Source organism: Chinchilla lanigera, unplaced genomic scaffold, assembly GCF_000276665.1.
Source record: "Chinchilla lanigera isolate Chin_1 unplaced genomic scaffold, ChiLan1.0 scaffold00135, whole genome shotgun sequence".
NCBI classification, from domain to species: Eukaryota; Metazoa; Chordata; class Mammalia; order Rodentia; family Chinchillidae; genus Chinchilla; species Chinchilla lanigera.
The window spans coordinates 1,293,232-1,313,446 of NW_004955536.1; the positions used below are offsets into that span (position 1 = coordinate 1,293,232).

The following is a 20,215-nucleotide window of genomic DNA, read 5'->3' on the forward strand; positions in this document are numbered from 1 at the left end:
AAAAAAAAAAAAAAAAAAAAAAAAAAATCTCTGAGCTTTCTTCTAGGTCCAAAATTATTTATATCATTCCAATTTAGTAAAAAGTGGAAGAAACTAAAAAAGGTAAAATAAAGGTCTCTCCTTCCTATGGACTAAAGTTTACTTCCCCCCAAATTCTTATGTTGAATCCCCAGTGTGATAATACTAGGATGTTAGGTCTTTGGGTGGTAATAAAATCACAGAGGTGGAGCCCTCAGAAATGGGTAAGGGCCCTCACAAAAGGAAGCTCTCATCCCTTGTACCACTGGAGGAGAGAGAGAAGACTAACGTCTGTGAACCAGGAAGCTGGCCTCACCAGACACGGAATCCCATCTCCTACCCAGCACCTTAACCTCAGACGTCAGCCTCCAGAACTTTGAGAAACAAATTTGTTTTTTGCAGATCACTCAGTCTATGATAGTTGTTACTGCAGCCCATATTAACTAAGACATTCCTCAATTTAAAAAAGTTTACACAAATACCTACAAGTCCAGGTGCATTTTAGATATATTGACAGATATGAGGACACTTTTCTTAGGCCTGGCACCAACTTGTATTACCACTGATAAATGTAGTACTCTTCTTTCTGTCCATTAAGATCAACTCAGAGAAGAAACAGGTGAAATTAAATCTGACCCTCTTCCAGAACCAACCTATGCCCTTGCTGGTATGGATTAGTCCTTTCAGCAGCCCACCCCTTACTGCAGCATATAGCCATCTTGCAACTGTGCAGCTCACAGCATGGCATGATCTACAAATGGGCTGTGCTGAATGAAGCCTTTTGGTGCCTAGGAAGTAAGGGGTATAAATCTATTTTTTGAAAACTTCTTTTGCATTGTTGACCCACATTCCTAGCCCCTATTTACTGAAATTCTTAATCTTGAGGTTACAAATACACTGGCAACTTCACTAACACTTCTAAATCACTGTGACCTAAACCAGTTATTTTCAGGATCTGGCCTGCAAGTACACTGATGAATTAAGATTACATGCCCCACAGGCTGGCCCAACAGTAAATATTTATATTTTCCATTGTATCATTATAATCTACAGTAAAAGTTACAAATACATACATTTTAAAAATACAGTCGTAAGAAAGATTTACTTGGCTATTAGCTTTAAAATATTAATTTTGGAGAAACATTTTCAAAATAGGGTAAGAAATATAAAATAGATTCTAAACCTTCTGCCCTACCCAGTGTCATCCAAGTTAAATATTAAGTACTACAGGAGAGAACCTTAGGCTCAAAATTGTTATGTATTCCGTTTTAAAAATGACTATTTCTGCTGCATGTGGTGACACGCACCTATAATCCCAGCACCTGGGAGGCTGAAGCAGGAGTGCAGCGAGTTTGAGGCCAGCCTGGACTACACAGTGAATTCAAGGCCACCCTGAATTTACATTGAGACCATCTCAAAAAAAAAAAAAAAAAAATTCTATAGGTTCATGAATTAATCCCTTGTATAAAACTGAATGCAAGCTAGATATCATTCTTGTCTCCTAAAAATTTGACAGTTATTCCACTAATTTTGTCTTAGTATAGGTGGGCATAGATATTAAATTATATTGTCCATAGGGATCCTGTGTTGTTAAAGACTTTCTTGAATCTGAAATACAGAAATCCCCTTTCCTGATTAATTAAAATAAAAACTGTATTAGTAAAATAGCCAATCCAAAGACCAACTACTATTCAGATTTTAATGTGTGAATGAATCACTTCTATGTTGCTAAAATGCAAATTCTAATTCAGTAGGTCTACAGGGGGTCTGAGATCTTTATTTTCATCCAGCTCCTAGGTAATACCCATGCTGCTGATCTCCAGCTTACTGAGGAGAGAAGACTAGATACCCATAAATCCAGGGACCATCATGAGTAGTGCTCAAAAATTGTTCTCTTAAAAACTGGTAATCAAATACATACCTCCCTAACAGCACTATTCACCACAGCCAGAAGGCAGAAACAACCTACCAGTGTCAATCAGTGGATGAACAGGTAAGCAAATTATGGTCACACACCATGGGCTATTATTCAAACACCCACACATGTGAACGTGCATGAAATAATTGATACAAACCTTAACAATGTTAAGGCAAGTCTGGTGGCACATGCCTGTAATCCCAATACTCTGGGAGGTTGAGGAAGGAAGACTGTAAATTTGAGCTTAGCATGGGCAACTTGGTGACTTAGAAAGACCTTGTCTTAAAACAGTTTGTTATGTACCTCATACCCAGAGCAAAAGCCATGGGCTCAAGCCTCAGTACCAACCCCCTACCCTCAGAAAGTTATGTTAGCTGAAAGCCACAAAAAAGGGGCACATTTTATATAATTCTATTGATATGAAATATCCAGAATAGGTAAATCCACAGACAAAATGCAACTAGGCACTAACTTCTGAGTAAGGGCTTCCTTCCGAAGTGACAATAATTGTATGGGACAGTTGCTGGTTGATAACACACTGTGAATTTTATGTCCTGTCAATTTCACCTCAATTTTTTTAAATGTGGGAAAGAATTATTCTTATCAACATATTAAGTGGCAAAAAAGATAAAGCCCACAATTTATGCCACAGATGTAAATATTTCCTATGGTAATATAACTTTCTTATACTTCACTTAATCTAAATCTTTTTCTTCGTTGATAAAATGTAGATTATTTATCCTGTCTACCAACAAAATTCTAAGGAACCAAAGGAAAGTGAAAACAATTGTTCTAAAAAACTCTAAGACAGGAATATAGCTCAGTGGTAGAGCACCTGCCAAGCATTAGAAGGTCACAGGTTATCAGATCCTCAGCACTGTCAAAAAAACGAAACAAAAAAAACCTGTACGATACCATATGAAGTAAAGCTATTATTTTTACCATTATAGGTGCATTTCTCAAAATTACACATGGTTTCAAATGTGGAAAAGAATTCCTGCCAGGCATGGTGGTGCATACCTGCAACCCCAGCACCTGGGAGGCTGAGGCAGGGGAGTTTGAGGCTACCCTGGGCTACATAGTGAGTTTAAGGCCAGTTCGAACTATATAGTAAGATCCTGTCTCAAAAAACCAAGAGTTCTTGAAGATTTGATGACTACTGAAAATAGACATTTCAACTAAACTACCAAATCTCTGCCTAGATATTAAATCTTGTGGCACAGACCAACTTCGGGGAAGCAATTCCCATGTTTTCTTTATAATGCACTCAGTTCTATTTAATGACACAATTATGCAAATTCTAAAATATATTCAAAAATTATCCTCTCTCTTTCAGAAAATGACCAGCATGTCCTTTTCTGTTAGTTCATTTTGTCTGAAATGCAACAAACCTACTTTAGAAAAATGTATGAAGGAGACAAAAGGCTCGTGAGTAAGAATACACACTGGTGGCAGCAGTGTGCCACACTACCTGTTATATAAGAGGCAGAGTCTGACAGGACTACTTCTAAGCCCATTCTCTCTGTGAAATAAGCAGGTAAGCCATGGTGTCATGGAATAGGTCCCCTTGTTCAGCATGAATCAAATAAACAGGTAGATTTAGCCCAATGAGAAAGACTGCTGCAGGCTTTCAAACGTACAAGTTTAGTTATTCTTTTTACTAGATGCCACTTCCCATTCTTCCAGCTTTCTCTACAACCAATAGTGACATAACCACCAGCCGGGTAAGAATAACTCTCTGCTACGAACACTGCTCTCTGTGAAGCAACCTACCATAGCAGCACAACTCACCGCAAAGATTTTTAACAATGTTTTCATGTAGAGCTTTCGGATACCAAAGGACACTCCAAAAATGGCAGGGACTATGATGAAAACAAGCAGGAGAGTGAAGAGGACGGTCAGGGAGATGCCCAGAAGGTTGACAATCAGGCTATCAAAAGGCAGCAACAGGAACATGGTGGAGGATCCCAGCCAGGCAGTGCCTTTCTTCCCACACACAAACACAGCCTTCAGGTGGCCCTTTCCAACAGCACCAGCCTAGGAAAGGAAGTCAGTCTTTCACGGGTACCAAACTCCATCCTAAAGTTCACGTCATTCAACTGCCTGCATAGAAGGCATGGGGGTAGAATGACAAGAGAAAAGGGCCACAAGAGGCAGCCCCAAAACACCTATCTCCCCAGAACAGATGGACTTTGTGGTGAACACTGCAGGAGTCTTCAGGTAACAGCATCCAAGCCCAGGCTGAGTTTCTGTGCAAGTGGGAGGCGAGACAGGGGGTCTCTGTTCAGCTTTCCTGACGCTCTTTCCAGAGGTTTTACTCTTTTTCCTGCCTCGGAGCATTCAGCAGATAAGTCTGCCCAGCAGATCTGTATTGCCAAAAGTACCAAGAAGAGTTCACCTGGGTGCCAGAAAATTCCTGATAACTCCTGTAGGGGGGTTGACTGCCGGCAATCACACAGAAGGCTTCTGAAGTGATTATATGCAAATTAAATAATTGTTTTCTTAAAATTCTTGCATAAGCTGAAAACTATGTTCACTGTAGAGAGTTCGTATCTGGCCCCATTCTTTCCTGAGAGGCTCCTGGTGCTGCTGCCCCAGGACCCTCCTACCTGGAGAGCCCCAGCCTTTGCCAGGACACAGGGGCTGGCATGAAGTGCGGCATGCTGCTTGCAGTGAGTGTAATACCGGACGCGCCTGGCATTGGTGTCCTCCTGATACTCTTCTCCCTCAAGGCCCCCTGCTCAGTGGTGACCTGGGTTCTTGGCAAAAGGTTGTTTACATGCTGCCAGAGCTGGGGGTGGAAACAGAAACACTGTCAGTCACACAAATCAAGAGCAATATCAACGTGCTTTGTGTGTGGGAGGCGAGGGCTGCTTCAGAGTAAGCCTACAGTGAGGCCAGCTTCTCAAGCCATCAAGGTCAAAGGGACCAGAAACAGGTGTGGGAGGAAACACAGTATGTTTCATATACTTTTCAACTCCAATGATAGGAACTGTGGCCATTCCGACATTCTGAATAAATGTGTGTCTGTAAGACATGTTTCAAAGGAAAAAAAGGCAAATCTATAAAACACGAATCTCCCTCTTATCCATCCCCAAGATACTCAGACGTTTTCCTCCACAGAAGCCACCACATTATCCTTCCCCAAATAATCTCTGCTTTGACAAGAAATTCACAGTTGTTCCTCCCTTCCTGCCACCAGCCTGGCAACAAGGATGGCATACAACGCATGTTGTTCTTCACTTTGCTTTTCATTTTGTTGCTTTATCTTAACCAGTCTTGGAAAAGAGTTCCATCAGCACACACAGAGTTCCTGCATTCTGCAGACACATAGTGTTTAGCTATAAGAATGTACCAGGACTGAGGTAATCAGTCTCCTAAGGCTACATACTGGTAGTTCCACTTTTTTGTCATTATAAACAATGTAACGAGTAAGCACATGCATATATAATTTAGTATAAAAATGCACATGGCAAATATATTTCCAGGACAAATTGTTAGAAATGGAATTTCAGGGGAAAAGGAAATATACATTTTTAATTTTGCATGATATGATCACATTTCCTCCACAGAGATTAAGCCTCTTTGGCCTATCTTCCCATATTAGCTACTTAAGAAGGCATTCTGATAGAATTGACATTCCAATTTTATAGTACTCATTCCAAATCACAATCTACACAAACTGTAAATTTGGTGCATCCTGTTCAGTCTCTGGGTTTTCCCCCAAGGTGCTGGGGAATCAAATCTAGAACCTTGCACATGCTAGGCAAACACTCAACCACTAAGCTACATCCCCAGATCCTAGCAAAATATTCTGGCTCACATCATTCACCTCCTGGTTCTGTCCCAGTGCATGTACAAATTCAAGAAACTGAATAGATATCGACTTTACCTTAAATTTTGTCCAATACTTTATAAAAAACATGTTACCTCATTTGGTTAACTCCAACATGTCAACTTGTATTATCTTCACTTTCCAAATCAGGAAACGAAGAGGTGCAGACACAGATACAGTTCTGCACTGCTCTCAACATGCTCCCAACTCAGCTAGTGGTCAAATGCTCAACCAGGACATGATATGTCTGTGGCACTGAGTCACAAACACTAGTTCCTCCCCACTTCTTCCACTATCACATTATCGTTATTACTGCAAACATTTACTGAATGCTTAATATACGACAGACTAGTAAGCCTTTTACACAGTCCTCAATTCGCACAACTTTGGTGGAGTTACTCTTACCACTGCCATTTAGAGGTAAGAATACTGAGGTTTTGAAGATAAAGTAAATTTTCTAGGGTCACACAGCAATTAAGTGGGCGGAACAGGACTTGGGACAAGTGCCTATCTCTGAGCCCATGCTTATTGACTACTATGCCTTTCTATCTCCCAAATTACCTTGAAATGAATCAATATTTCCCTCACACCTGCCCTGCTCTGCAGAGTTTCTTATGATGAGAGAAAAACCACAAGGCAGATCTGGACTCGGGTACACTGGAATGCAGGGTTCTCAGAATTCAAGGTACAGATGTGCTCTTTCACTCTTATGAACTGGCCAAACTCACAGTACATGCCAGATTCTAGCTACATTCCAAAGCAATAGGAGTCTGTGACCATATTCTGTTTGCCTATCAAGCCCCTGCGACCTCCTAGGGCCATACCTTCACTCCACTCACCCATTCCTGGCCTCCTGCTCCCCTTGGCCAGCATTCCCACAGGAAATGCAGCAAGAACCGTCTGTTCTACTGGCCAAGGTCACCCTAATTTCCACAAATCCAAGGTGACTGTCACAAAGGCTAGTATGACCCCACAAACCAAAGTTTGGACCGCTCTTCTTTGGATCACAATCAATTGAGAATTCCCAGGGTTATTCTGGGTTCATGTCCCTGAAACAGTAAAGTAAACACATGTAGCAACAGGCTAATTTCTTCACTGAGTTCAAGGGTTGGCAAACCACAACCTGCGTGTGGGGGGGGCAACCCTCACTATGGCCTCTTTTATAAGGCTACCAAGCTAGGCATCATTTTGAGTTTGCTTTTTTGTGGTACAAGGGCCTCTGACATATGACATATCAGCAAGAATTCTACCACTGAGCTATGTAACCCGAGCCTTGTTTCTACATCTTTAAAGAGATGTGAAAAACAAAGGAATATGTGAAAGAGACCATGGCTGCAAAACCTAAAATATTTACTGTCTGACACATGACCCAGTTCTGTTCTCTCCTCCCTCAGAGGTGACTTCTCCCCTGGTCCCACCCCCACCCCCTGAAATCTCCCAAACGGAACATCTGACTAACCAAACAAGTTACTGAGCCAACACTAATCCTCACCTTAATTCTTAGAAGTAAAGGAAACAGCATGCAAACAGCAAAAATCAAATAACTGTCCAAACATTTTCGGGCATCAGTAGAAAAACCATCAAAGCCAGAGGTATCTGGTGTTTTATGGCCTTTTCAATAGACTTTGATCTCTAAAAATACCAAAAAACTGCTCACATCGGAACACAATCAAACCATAATTTCTGCATAACTGCTCGTATAGGGAAGGATCTCACTGTGCCTCAAGTAATTTTAACCAGGACCTCTTCAAAGTGTGAGGTAGGGTGGCCATTAATTCAAAGGGAAATCTACTCATCTGCTCAACTTCCACAGTTGGCTTCCGGCCAAACTCACAGATTTATGTGGCCCAAAGTTCCTTCAAGAACCTGTGCTCCAGAGAAAAACAGAAACACCAACTAGTTCTAAGCCTGCTAGGAAGGAAGATGTCTTCATCCTGGGAAGATGCTGGAGCCCACTGCTAAGCCAACTAAACTCTTCAACCCAATGAATGGCAAGGTTGAGCCTTGGGGTCTCAGTTCTGGGACTGAACAGATCATTAATTCAACAACTATCCATTAGGCAATCAATATGAGCTGGAAACTGTGTTAGGGGTTAGATATTTAGTGGTTCAAACATGCCTACACGAAGAATCAAATAAGAGCAATTTAACTTAATTCAGGTCCTCTATACTAGTTCTGATCCCATCATAAGGTTCATGGCAAACACTATTACCATTTCCAATTACAGAACCAAAACTTTTCAGCTACCTGTCCTTTGACACATTCTAACTTAGAAGACAAAGACTGCCAGGATATGTATGTCCACAGAAATGCCACATGCTAAGCCAAAAAGCTTTCTAACCATGTTCTTTTTATCAAAAAGACATGCTTAGGCCACACAGGAACACAGGCATTTTAAAAGCACACCAAGTACATGCTTGTCCGATATTAGATGGTACATCTTATCATTTCATCAGGGTAAGAAGTCCTGAGGACTGTCTTCAGTTCTGGGCACCAAACTTTATGATGGCTTAGAGAGAAAAGGATTTCACAGTAGGACATAAAATACAAAATCCACAAACCAAAAATTACAATGTGCTTAGCAAGTGGTAAGTGATGAATAAAAAGGTTAGCTACAAAACAGACATATGAATTAACCCTACATGGCAAAAAAAACATGATACGCCACTGTATTGGTGACAATAATAAAATATCCTCAAATACTACAGACTGCTGTGTAACATGGTATAGCCTCTATGGAAACAATTCAGCAAAGCCATCAATACGTACAACCATTATCTCAGGTTAAAAACATATAACCTGAGATCCAACAATTCCATTTATAGAAATTTATGCTAAGGATACACTGAAGTAGTGCTTTCGACCTGGGGTCATTTCTGACCCCCATGGGCAATGCCTGCAGATATTTTTAGTTGTCACAACTAGGAATGGCAATGCTATCAGTATCCAGTACCTAGAGGGCTGAGACAATGCTAAACAACTAGTAAGGCAGCTCCACAACAAAGACTCATCTGTCTGGTTGTGGTAGCCCATGCTGCTAATTCCAGCACTCTGGGAGGTAGGGCAGGAGGACCACACGTTTGAGCCCAGTCTGGGCAACACAGTCACTTAGTAAGATGCTGTCTCAAATTTAAAAATAAATAAAATGGCTGGAGCGGTTCAGTGCAAAGGGCCTAGATTCAATCCCCAGTACCACCAAAAAATAAAAAAAAAATCTTGCCCCAGATGCCAAGGTTAGAAAACCTACTAACTGCCCCATTGTTTGTAATATTGAAAGAACAACGTCCATCAATGGAGGACACAACAGACTATTACAATTATCCCTCTGTTAAAAAGAAAAGAGAGGTATGTATATGCCTCTCTATATCCATGGCTTTAAGAAACAATCCTGATTAGATGGGACAAAACACTCGACATGCCCAACTTAAAGAGAGGTTTACTTTGGCTCTTGGTTGTAAGATGTAAAAGTCCACAGTCTGCTAGCTCCAAGGCAGAAACACCATGTTGGATGGGAACAGCAGGAGAGTTGCTCAAGTCATGGCAGCCAGGAAGCAGACAGGGAAGGGAAGATTCGGGGAGGGAGACACACCCTTCCAGGTCATCCCCACAGTGTCCCGCCCCCCCCATTCCAGCCAGATCCCAGCTCCTAACAGCACATTCAGCTATGAACTTGTGTGGAATAATCCACTGCTCAGTAGAGTAACTGTGATCCAATCACCTTCCAAAAGCCCCACATGGTCACATGAGGCTTTGGGGTGATATTCTTGATCTAAATGGTTATAAATATCCAGAATAAATACCAAGTGTAAGGGAGGGGGGAAATACAAAATAAAGCCAGGCCAGTGTCTGCAGAGCACACTGCGAGAAAACAAAACCTCTGTAGAAATCAGGAAAAATAAATGCTCAAGGCTTAAAGAGGGTAAGTATGCGGTATGTTTGTTTGTTTTTTTGTTTTTCTCCGGTACCAGGAACCGAACTCACGACCTTGCGCTTGCCAGGCAGGCGCTTTTGCCGCTGAGCTAAATCCCCAGCCCCAAGTATGCGGTATGAATGCAAAAGCAAAGCCTAAGATGCTGTCACAGTAGTTCTGTGTCAATACAGTAAATACCTGTGCAGAGTTGGCAGGGATACAAGCAGTGTGGGCTTAGAAGACAGACAGACCATTCTCGAGCCATCACTGGTACGCTGATTGCCCATCCAGGATCCACATCTGAATCATATGGGCTATATGACATAAATCAGAATCTCTGGGGGTGGGAAAATACTAAGTATACGAGGCTCAGAAGATTAAGTCAGTTTCCCAGGGGTCACAGGGCTACCAACTTGGTGGTCAAGCAGGATTAGGCCAAATGCCTGCCTCTAAGTCCATGCTCTTTAACCACTTCTTACCCCTCAAACTGCTTCAAAATACGTCAACAGTTCCCTCATGCCTACTCTATAGGACTACTTGTAATTGCAAAAAAACCCACAAGACAGATACTGAATCAGAAGAAAAACATCTGGATTTGTTTTTAAGAAAAAGGTGATTTTAATGTGTAACCAGACATTGTGTTAAGGCGTATCACCAATTAACTCAGCAAATAACCAGTGGAAACTGAAAAAAAAAACAATTATGACCACAAATATTCCTAAGTAAAATGCATCTAGTCCTCTACCCTAAGAAACTAAAAAAGAGAAAGGAGTATAGACAAATTGGAAGTACGTTAAGAGAGCTGGTGAGAGGATTTAACTGCCACACAGGACCATGAAAACTGAAGGACCCACCCAATCATGCTGTCTATCCCATAGGAAATGCAGTCTTCTGTGGATATCCTGAGGCAAGGGCCATGGTGTTATGTTCAGTGTGGAGAATTCAACCCTAACATTTGGGTGAAGGTGCAGCTCAGTGGTACAGCACATGTTTAGTATGTACATCGACCTGGGTTAGCTCTCTAATACACACACACATACACATACACACACACACAAACACACACACTCATAGAGCTCTGGTGGGAATGTAAGATAGTTCAGGTATGTTTAGAAAATGGTTAAACATAGTTACCATATGACCTAGCAATTCCACTCCTACTTACCTACCCAAAAGAAATAAAAATGATGGTTTGCACAAAATAAAGATACACAAGAGTGCTTAAAGCATGAATTGACAATGATACACATGGTATATCCACACAATGGATTATTATTTGGCTACAAAATAAAATGAAATGCTGATTTACATTACAACATGAATGAACCTTGCAAATAGAATGTTAAGTGAAAGAAGTCAGTCACAAAAGATTCTACTTATATGCAATTGGAAAATCTAGGGACAAAAAGTAGGTAAGTGGTTGCTTAGGATAGGGAGAATGGAGAGATATGGGAGTGGTTTTTTCCTGAGGTGATGAAAATGTTCTAAAATTGACTGTGGTGATGGCTACATATACCTGTGAAAGCAATAAAAACCACTAAACTGAACGCTGTATAGTCATATCATTTGCATCTAAGCAGAACTATTTTATTTAAAGTCTCTAGGGTTGATTCCCATCATCCCTCTATACATAGAGCTATATTCGTTCATGAACTTAATTCTTTTCACGATTCTGGTCACAAATCTAACTGGATAAGAACTGGATAAGAACCACTGAATCAAATTCAATGGCTAGGTTTAATGATCTTATGGGGAAATTTGATTTAGTTCTTGTCCAATTTGGGTTGTGACCAGAACGGTGAAATTAAGTTCATGAACTTAAATGATAGATAGACAGATAAATAGATAGATGTGTTGTTCACAAAGAATGGGCTGGGCTGGGATGTAGCTCAGTGACAGAATGCTTGCCTAGCATCAGAGAGGTCTTGGGTTCAATCCCAGTAGTGGGGGGAGGGGTGTCCCTGTTTAGGGGACATTCATCTCCATCTGGATTCTGCAGAGTGGAAGATGTATTATACTGATTAAGCCAGAAGTCTCTCTTCCTAAAACAAGACTTTTGTTCACGTCTTTACTTAAAATTGTGAAATGCCAATTGTGAAATACCAAAAGCAATAAAGCACAATGGTTAAACACACAGAATAGGACAAGCTGCATTCAAAATCAGTCTCCATTACTTTCTAGCTGTGCGACCTCAGGATAGTAATGTCCCATGCTTCAATTTTCTCACCTGTAATACTAGAATACTATGCATCCCATGGTGTTGTGAATACTGAACATGATAATGCAGATCAAGCTACCAATACAGTGCCTGGCATAGGTGCTCAAAGAATAGACAGTACAACTATTACTATAAAGGAGCAGCAATTGTAAAATGACAAACCACAATCTTAACAGTTGATCACTAAAAATTCTAGTCCAACCTCTTCAGTTTATGATTCAAGTAACTGAGTCTTGAAGGGTAAAATGACTGGAACAAGTAACAGAACTGGCCAGTAACTTCAGCAGGATTGACACAGAAGCAGAACAGCCCAGTGGTCTTTCTATATTCCAGCTGACTACTCATTAGCTCTGGGGTGGGTTACACTTCAGAGAAAAGCTATCCATCTTTCCTAGCTCACTCTGTCCAGACACAGATACACCAAACACCCCACTGCTCATACGATACAAACATGATTAAACAAACATGCATGTGCAGGCACAAAGGAAAATGTGTGCAGGATGAATTTAATGTTAAGTGTTTCCAGAATTTGCTTGAGCTGGTTGTGGTGTCATATGCCTGTAATGCCAGCACCTGTGAGGCTGAGGCAGGAAAATCATTGAGAATTCAATACTAGTCCGGACTACATAGTGAGTTTAAGGTCAGCCTAAACTACATAGCAAGGCCCTGTCTCAAAAATAAAATAAAATAAAGTAAAATAAAATAAAATATAAATAAAAGATTTGCTTGAATTGGATGCTGCTGCTCAGTAAGAAGAGTGTTTCTAAAAGGACAGAGCAGCACTCACAGCTACTAGGCTGAAGTGAACCTGAAAAACTGCAAATATACACAGTTTGACAGAAATCAAACATGGATAAAATAAATCATCCAAGATACAACTACGGTATAACTAGCCAAAGAATGACTCAGCTCACTAGAAGGAACACAGAATGTGGTCAGTTTTCAGGGTCTTGGTCATTGACATCTCACTTGAAATTAGCACAGGATAATAAGTAGCACAGTACATCAAGTTCACTCCAAACAATGTAACAGTCTCTTGAAGCTGGGGGATGAGGTGGGAGGAGGAAACAATATTTTGCTATTCAGGGTCATCAATTTTTAAAAGGTCAATCTGAGCCAGGTGTGGTGGTACTCAATTGTAATCTGGAAGCTGAGGCAGGGATCACCGAGTTCAAGGCCAGCCTGAACTACATTGATACCATGTAACTAGACCCTGTCTCAAAAAAAAAAAAAGGACAATCTGATTTGCTGGGGCTTTAAGATCCAAGACATTTCATTACCAAATCTGAATACCACTCTGATAGCCGAATTTCAAAACTGGTGCTTTCATAAATGAATACTGTATAAGTAATTGGAATTTCCTGGCCTTTTTCTTTAAAAACAACACACATACTTACATGGTTTATTTCATTCAGTGTAATTATTTTGAGAATATATATATTTATCTACTTAAAATGACTGTAAACATTATGTACTACAAACATACACCAATAAAAAACAAATGCAAAAAAATTACTCATGTTGCCATGTGTATCAACAGTTCAGTTCCTTTCTAGTGCTAAGTACAGTACTTCTCCCTTACCTGAACATAACAATTTCTTTATGCACTCACCTACTGATGGGCATCCTGGTGGTTTCACTTTAGAGTTATTATAAAGGTGCTATCTGCCGGTGAGGTGGCACACACCTGAAACTCAGCACTCAGGTGGCGGAGGCAAGAGGATCACTGTGAGCTTGAGGCCAGCCTGAACTATATAGCATGACCCTGTCTCAAAAAAAAAAACAACAAAGCAACCAGCCCCCAAACAAAGCTGCTATCCAACATGGATATATTCTTTGATTTCTCTTCATAAATAGCTAGAGCAGTGATGGTGAATCTTTTAGAGCTTTCAATGACAACAAACAGCCAGCTGTGACACACATGCCATAGGTTCACCACCACCTACCTAGAGGATACTGTAGTGGAATGACTAATTCCAAGGCATGGATGTGTTCACCTTTTTGTGAAACTGTCAAGTTTCCCTTTAAACTGGTTGTACCATGTTGTATTCGCACCAGCAATACAAAAAAAAAAAAAAAAAAAATCCCAATTGCTCCATATACACTTGATATCCCACCAGTGATATAACCAATGCTTTTAATTTTAGGTATACTAATGGATGTGAAATGGGACCTAATAATTCTAATTTTCATTTCCCTAATGGATAATTATATGGAGCACCTTTTCATGTGCTTACTTGCTATCATAGCCTCTCTTTAGTAAAGTGCCCATTATTTGCCCATTTATTATGTTAGTTTTAGTTTGCTGCTGACCATTTTAGTTTTTGCCCAAAGACTAAGCAGTTGTACTTAAGATGAGAAAGCATTACTAAACTGTACACTTACAAATGGTTTAAGATAGTTCAAGAAAAAAGTGAAATATCATCTGACATAAAAAAGTGTCTCATCACAAACACACAAAATTTATCATCAGACTTAACCTCCATAAACTCAAATTATCTTAGTTACACACACACATACACGAATCATAAAAAACATGACAAAAAAAAATCCATGACCACAACCACAAATCCTAACCTCAAAAATGAACGCTACTAAGCAAAATAAAATGCTCCTTCATCTTATATTCCACTGACATAGATCTACTCAGTCCAATAGAGCAGCCACTAACACATGTGACTCTTGCAGCACTTGAAATGTGCTACAAATATTCTATGGAGATGAAAATTCACAAGCAAATGAGCTCATTTATTTTCATAACCATTATATACTAAAGTGATATTCTGAATAAACTGCATTAAGTAAAATGTATTAAAATTATTTCCAACTGTTTACTTTTTAAACAGATTTCACTGGGAGGCTGAGGCAAAAGGATCACTGTGAGTTCGAGATCAGCCTGGCTACATAGTTTAAGACCATCCTACATAGCGAGACCCTGTCTCACAAAAAACAAAACAAAACAAAACAAAAACAGATGTTAAGGGCTGAGGTATAGCTCAGTGGTAGAACATTTGCCTAGCATGCATGTGGCCCCGGTTCCATCCTCAGAGTCACACAAAGCTACACACACAAGTTTTTAGATGCTGACTTAACAAACTGTATCTATGGGGTTCAGATGTGATGTTTTGATACACATACACATTGTGGGATGATTAAACCAAGCTAATTAATATGTCATTTTTTTTAAAGCAGCTACTACAAAATTTAAAATTACATGTTTGTATTTCTAGTACAGTACTGATCAAAAAAATTTAAAGGTGATTATATAATTCATTTCCAACTAGTAAATAAAAACTTTTTTATCTCTTCCTATTCCTCACAGATGTGAAGAAAATGGTATCCAGAAAGGGCTTAGAACTAGAACTAGAAGTCTTCTTAAGTTTGTCAACTTAATACATGTGCAAGCACCGCATTGTTTCACTAGTGTAAAACTTGAAAGAGTTAATTTAAACTCGGAGGTATGATAGACACTGTGAAATGATAGGAAACCACTGAAGAGTAAAGGGCTTCTGGGATGTGGGAAAAGAGAATGGAAAGAAGGAGAAATTTTGTATGTATGTATATACAGGATAGTTAACATGGTTGTTCTTCTGTCTTCTATTTCTATGCTGAAAGAAACTGTCAATGAGTCTTTGGTTGACCAGTATTGCATGTCTATATCTGTTTTCATGAGAAGCCACTTTGAAGATATCAATATGTAATACAACCACCATTGTTAATTCCCTACCACTTTGTTTGTAACTCTGTATTGTCTGTATTGTGCTTGTGATATGTTGTAAAATGTTGTATATCTGTTAATGTTTCCCTCCTTTTATCTTTAAAATAAAAAAAATAAAATAAAATAAAATAAAAAATAAAAATTAAAAAAAAAAAGTTTGTCAACTTAGGTAACAAAAGATAGTGGGGTTTCTAAAAGTTTAATGAATTTATTCAAGAATGAGCAGTACAGTACAATCTGGAATATGCATGCTATGAGAGATCACAGGTAAGAGTTTTGAAAGGTAAAATGAGGAAGATTACATAAATTGGTATAAAATATAATCCTTGGCTACCAGAATCAGTAACTAGGGTAGTGTGAGCCTGAAGCTGAATACATAGTTGCTTGGTAGACATGCTCACATTAGTACTCTTTGTGCAAGGGTATGGTTTTCAGAGTCTCTAACAGTTATCACAGGTTTTCATGCATGATGGTCCCTTCCTTATGGTCTCCCAGCTCCTTGTTAGGTTTGATGGGGCGATTGTGGCTCTGACATTTACCAGTTCTAGATACAGCTGTTACTCTCTGGTTTATAAGACCTAGTATAATTAATTGGGCTTCCCTGGATTTAAGTTTCCTCACCAATTTTGTTTTGCTTTGTTTTGTTTTTGAAAGGTTAAGGCTGTAGCTCGGTGGTAGTGTGTGTGCTTCGCAAGCTGAAGGTCCATGGTTTCATACCTACCATCAAATTTAAAAAACATAAGAAAGGTCTGTAATTCGGTGAATCCCCCTACTGCTATGCTGTCCTTCTTTTGCTCTTTTAAATTAAAAAAAAAAAAAAAAAAGAAAAAGAGTCTTATTGTAGGTGTTAAATTTCTCATGATAAAAGACATTTCTAGTACTACAAATCTCATGTTTGGAAGGAGGTGCAATACATACATACAATTACTGGAGTACCTAAGAAAGGCGACAAACCAGCAAGTGCTGTGGCATGTGTACCAGTTATGTGGTTTAAAGGAGAGAAAGCACCTTACAGGAATTAGGGAAAACTCCAAGTACTTAAAACTTTCCTTCTAACTCTCCAACTCCATTCTCTCAAGAAATATTAATCACACTACAGAAGCACTATTATGTAGCTTAGAATACATGGAGTGGATGATATTCAGGTGAAGTCTCCCTGTGAGCATAATACAGAGGTGAATGCACGTCATAATGAAGCTCTACTCTACTTTACTTGAAGAAGTAACTTTGTAGCTACTTACTCAATGCTTAACCAGGCTCAAATATTCTCCATAAAGCAAGACATTTTCTTTACAAAAGATTAACTTTTCATGATATGCACACAGATGAGAAAGTGGTTTCTTTAGTAGAAAGCACTTAGGAAGTTAGGTTAGATTCCTGATAGGCTCGCCACAGGCTTTTCCTGGACACCACACACAGGGGTAATGATTTATCATGACAATGCAATGTGGTTATTCCATTGCTAAATGTTCAGCTGCATGGGAACAACAATTACTGCATTAAGTTACAATTATTTCACAACATATGAATAATATGATCTTATGTGTAAACTCACAGAATTCTACATACAAAGATTTGTTTGTAGCACTCCTTGGAGAAGGTTACTATCACCCTATTAAGAGTAAGAAGGGTGGGGGTGTAGCTTAACTATAGAGTCCTTGCCTAGAAGCTGTGAGTCTCTGGGTTCCATCACTAGCACCTTGGGGAGAGAGGGAAATAAGCAAAACTACAGTGTATACTGCACAGTGATTATTTCAGTCAGTGAAAGATCACCTATAGGACCATGATCTAGTCAGACTACTGCCCAGCAACATGGAGCCATTTTAGTTTTGTGCAGGTATGCTCTAGGAGGTTCCAACAAGTCTCCTAATGATGTAGTTCTTAGATGTATTCCTACACTCCAATGCTCTTAATGATGTATGTATTCCTGCATCCTAGTCTCCTAATGATGTATTCCTGCTGTTGTGAGTTTACTTCTCTTGGGAGAAAGAACTTAACAACATAGAGTTTGCTAAGAAATTAATATCATGGTTTTATAAAAAGCCTAACTGATGAAGCATCTAGTCCAGATTTTTATGTGTGCATGGAATAAAAGGATTTATAGAAGAATATCACAAAGCTTTTGTAAATGAGGAAGGGAAGAGGGCTTGAAAGGAGAACAGGGGACTAGGGGGGAGTTACATCATGTACAGGCAAAAATTCTCTATGATGAATGTGATCACTATGTATATCTAAAATGTACCAATAAAATCTGATTGGGGAGGGGCTGGGGATTTAGCTCAGCGGCAAAAGCGCCTGCCTGGCAAGCGCAAGGTCGTGAGTTCGGTTCCCGGTACCGGAGAAAAACAAAAACAAAAACCTGATTGGGGAAAAAAAAGCTACTGAAAAAAGAATACTATTGTTCTCTCGGTACCAAGAGTAAAAGAGAGAGAAAAAAAGGAACAGCAAGGGTGCCCTCCAAATCATTCTAATTTCCTTCATTAACTTTGTTTTGTTTGTCTGTTTTGTTTTTTGTGGTGCGGATATTCAAACCAAGGGCCTTCTGAATAACAGAGAAGCACTCTACCACTGAGCTGCACTACATTCCCAGCCATCCCCTCTGAGTAACTACTGTATTAAACAGCTGTGAATGTTATCTAAATCGTTTACACCTTGTTCTTATTCTCAATCTAGTATTTCTGAGGTCAAGGGATTCTTGTCTCCTAACAACTATAATTAGAAAGTATCATTTTCAAAGTTTTATCTTAAATAACTTGAGGCATACTCTCCACTTTCACTATTCTGATATTTGGTGGCAAAGTTCACGCTTACCATCCATGGCCTTCATCAGTGTTAGGGTTTTCAGTCACAGCCTTCTCAGTTCTTTGCAGAAAGGAACAAACTAAAGACGAACGAGCATTATGGTAGAGCAGAAAGACAACTGGATACGGACTTGGGAGATGTTGCTTCCAGCCTCAGTGCAGCCTCTTCAAAGTAACTGAATTTTTGTGGACTTTGAAGGCTCATAGAAAAAGAAGCTGGCTAAGATGATCTGGAAATTCTCATTGAAATCAGAAACACTTTTGGTTTTAACCTGTTTTCCAGTAGCTTGGTCATTAGATATCCTCTTCTTTCTCCAACTCATACACTTCTGAGTTGAAAGACTATTAGTATTAGATTGTTTCAACAAAAGTACAGTATAACCGTGTATGACACTATCTTAGTTACTTTCTCTTCCTTGAGACATACCGGACACCCGCAGCTCTAAAAAGGAAAGGTTTATTTGGCTCACCGTTCCTAGAGGTTTCAGTCCACCGCTGGCTGACTGCAAGGCAGGGCAGCCGAGCAGAGGAGAGAGATCGTGGCAAGGCAGGGAGAAGCACAGAGTGATCAAGGGGTACAGAAAGATACACCACACTTCCATGACACAGCTCCAAAGAGGCTTCACCTCCCAAATCACATTTTGCTATAAACTCATTGGTGGACTACCCACCGAGGAGTATCAAGTCCCCATGAACCAATCATCTCCCAAAAGCCCCAACTATAAACACAAGAGGCTTTCATAACATACACTAGGATTTTTATTTTAAATCTGAAGCTATTCTTGAGAAATATGGGCTCATCTTTCATCAAGAACCTCTCCTTAGGGTTGAAGGTATGTAGAGCATGTGCTTATGGAAAGCCCGGAGTTCAAGCCCTGGTATCAAAAAATAAATAAAAGAATTTAGCCAGGTGCGGTGGCACATGACTGTAATCCCAACACTCTGGGAGGAGGATCACAGATTTACAGCCCAGACTGGGCAACTTGCTGAGACTTTGTCTCAAAACAAAAAAAATAAAGAGCTGGAGATGTAGCTCAATGGAAAGCCCCAGCATTACAATTAATTAATTAATTTCTCCTTGGGATTAATTCCTCCCACGGGAGAAGAAATGCATGGGAAGGCGAATGGGGCAGGGTTAGCCATAGGTGCGTTGCTGGGGATGGACGATGGCTGGTTCACTATCCCACCTACTTCTGTCTCAAATTTCCCAAAATATGAAGTCAAAACACACACACACATCGCTTTCAAAGACCAAAAAAAAAAAAAGAGTACCTCAGGATTTTGCCCACAGTCTTTCAAGTATAACTGCTTTTCACACCATTTTGAGTTGAGACAGAATCCCCAAGATACAAAACTAAGCAGGGAAGTTCTCAAAGTTCAGCCAAAATGAAGTAGAATGAACCAGAAACAAAACACTGCAAATGATTTCAGGGCTCCCGAGGAGAACACTCAAAGCACAGAAAGGGCACGGCGCTGACAGGTGACGAGTCCGGTGCAGGACAGAACAGAACCGGCCTCTAACTCGGCCACACGAGCTTACTTACTCTCGTTTACTTCCCAACTGCAAAGGCTGAAGCCCTCCGTGCCATGGCAAGTGCACAAATAAGCTAAAAATAAGGCAGGAGGTTGCCTGGGAGGGCGTGGAGCCCCGCCGACAGGCGAGAGATTTTGGAGACGAAGAAAGCCCGCCGCGAAGGAGACGTCCACCTGGAGAGCGCCCAGAACGCACCCTCCCGGGAGCGGCGCCGGGCGGGCGCCCACGTGACCAGGCCCGCGCCGCCCACCGCAGCTCCGCAG

The 20,215-nt window shown here is 40.2% G+C and overlaps 1 protein-coding gene across 2 annotated transcripts in view; it reads right to left on the reverse strand.

Annotated features, from left to right (window-relative positions):
• Positions 1 to 20,215, reverse strand: part of Gpat4 (glycerol-3-phosphate acyltransferase 4) — a 46,846-nt gene that overhangs the window by 26,312 nt on the left and 319 nt on the right. The window contains exons 1-2 of one of the 2 annotated variants that reach the window (XM_005410527.2): positions 19,963 to 20,095; positions 3,728 to 4,727 (exon numbers count right to left, since the gene is read on the reverse strand). In XM_005410527.2, the coding sequence (XP_005410584.1) occupies positions 3,728 to 3,892 (165 nt within the window). In that variant the 5' untranslated portion in view covers positions 3,893 to 4,727; positions 19,963 to 20,095. Of the gene's footprint in view, positions 1 to 3,727; positions 4,728 to 19,962; positions 20,096 to 20,215 lie in introns of those variants that run through there. The other variant, XM_005410526.1, reaches the window with a different exon arrangement.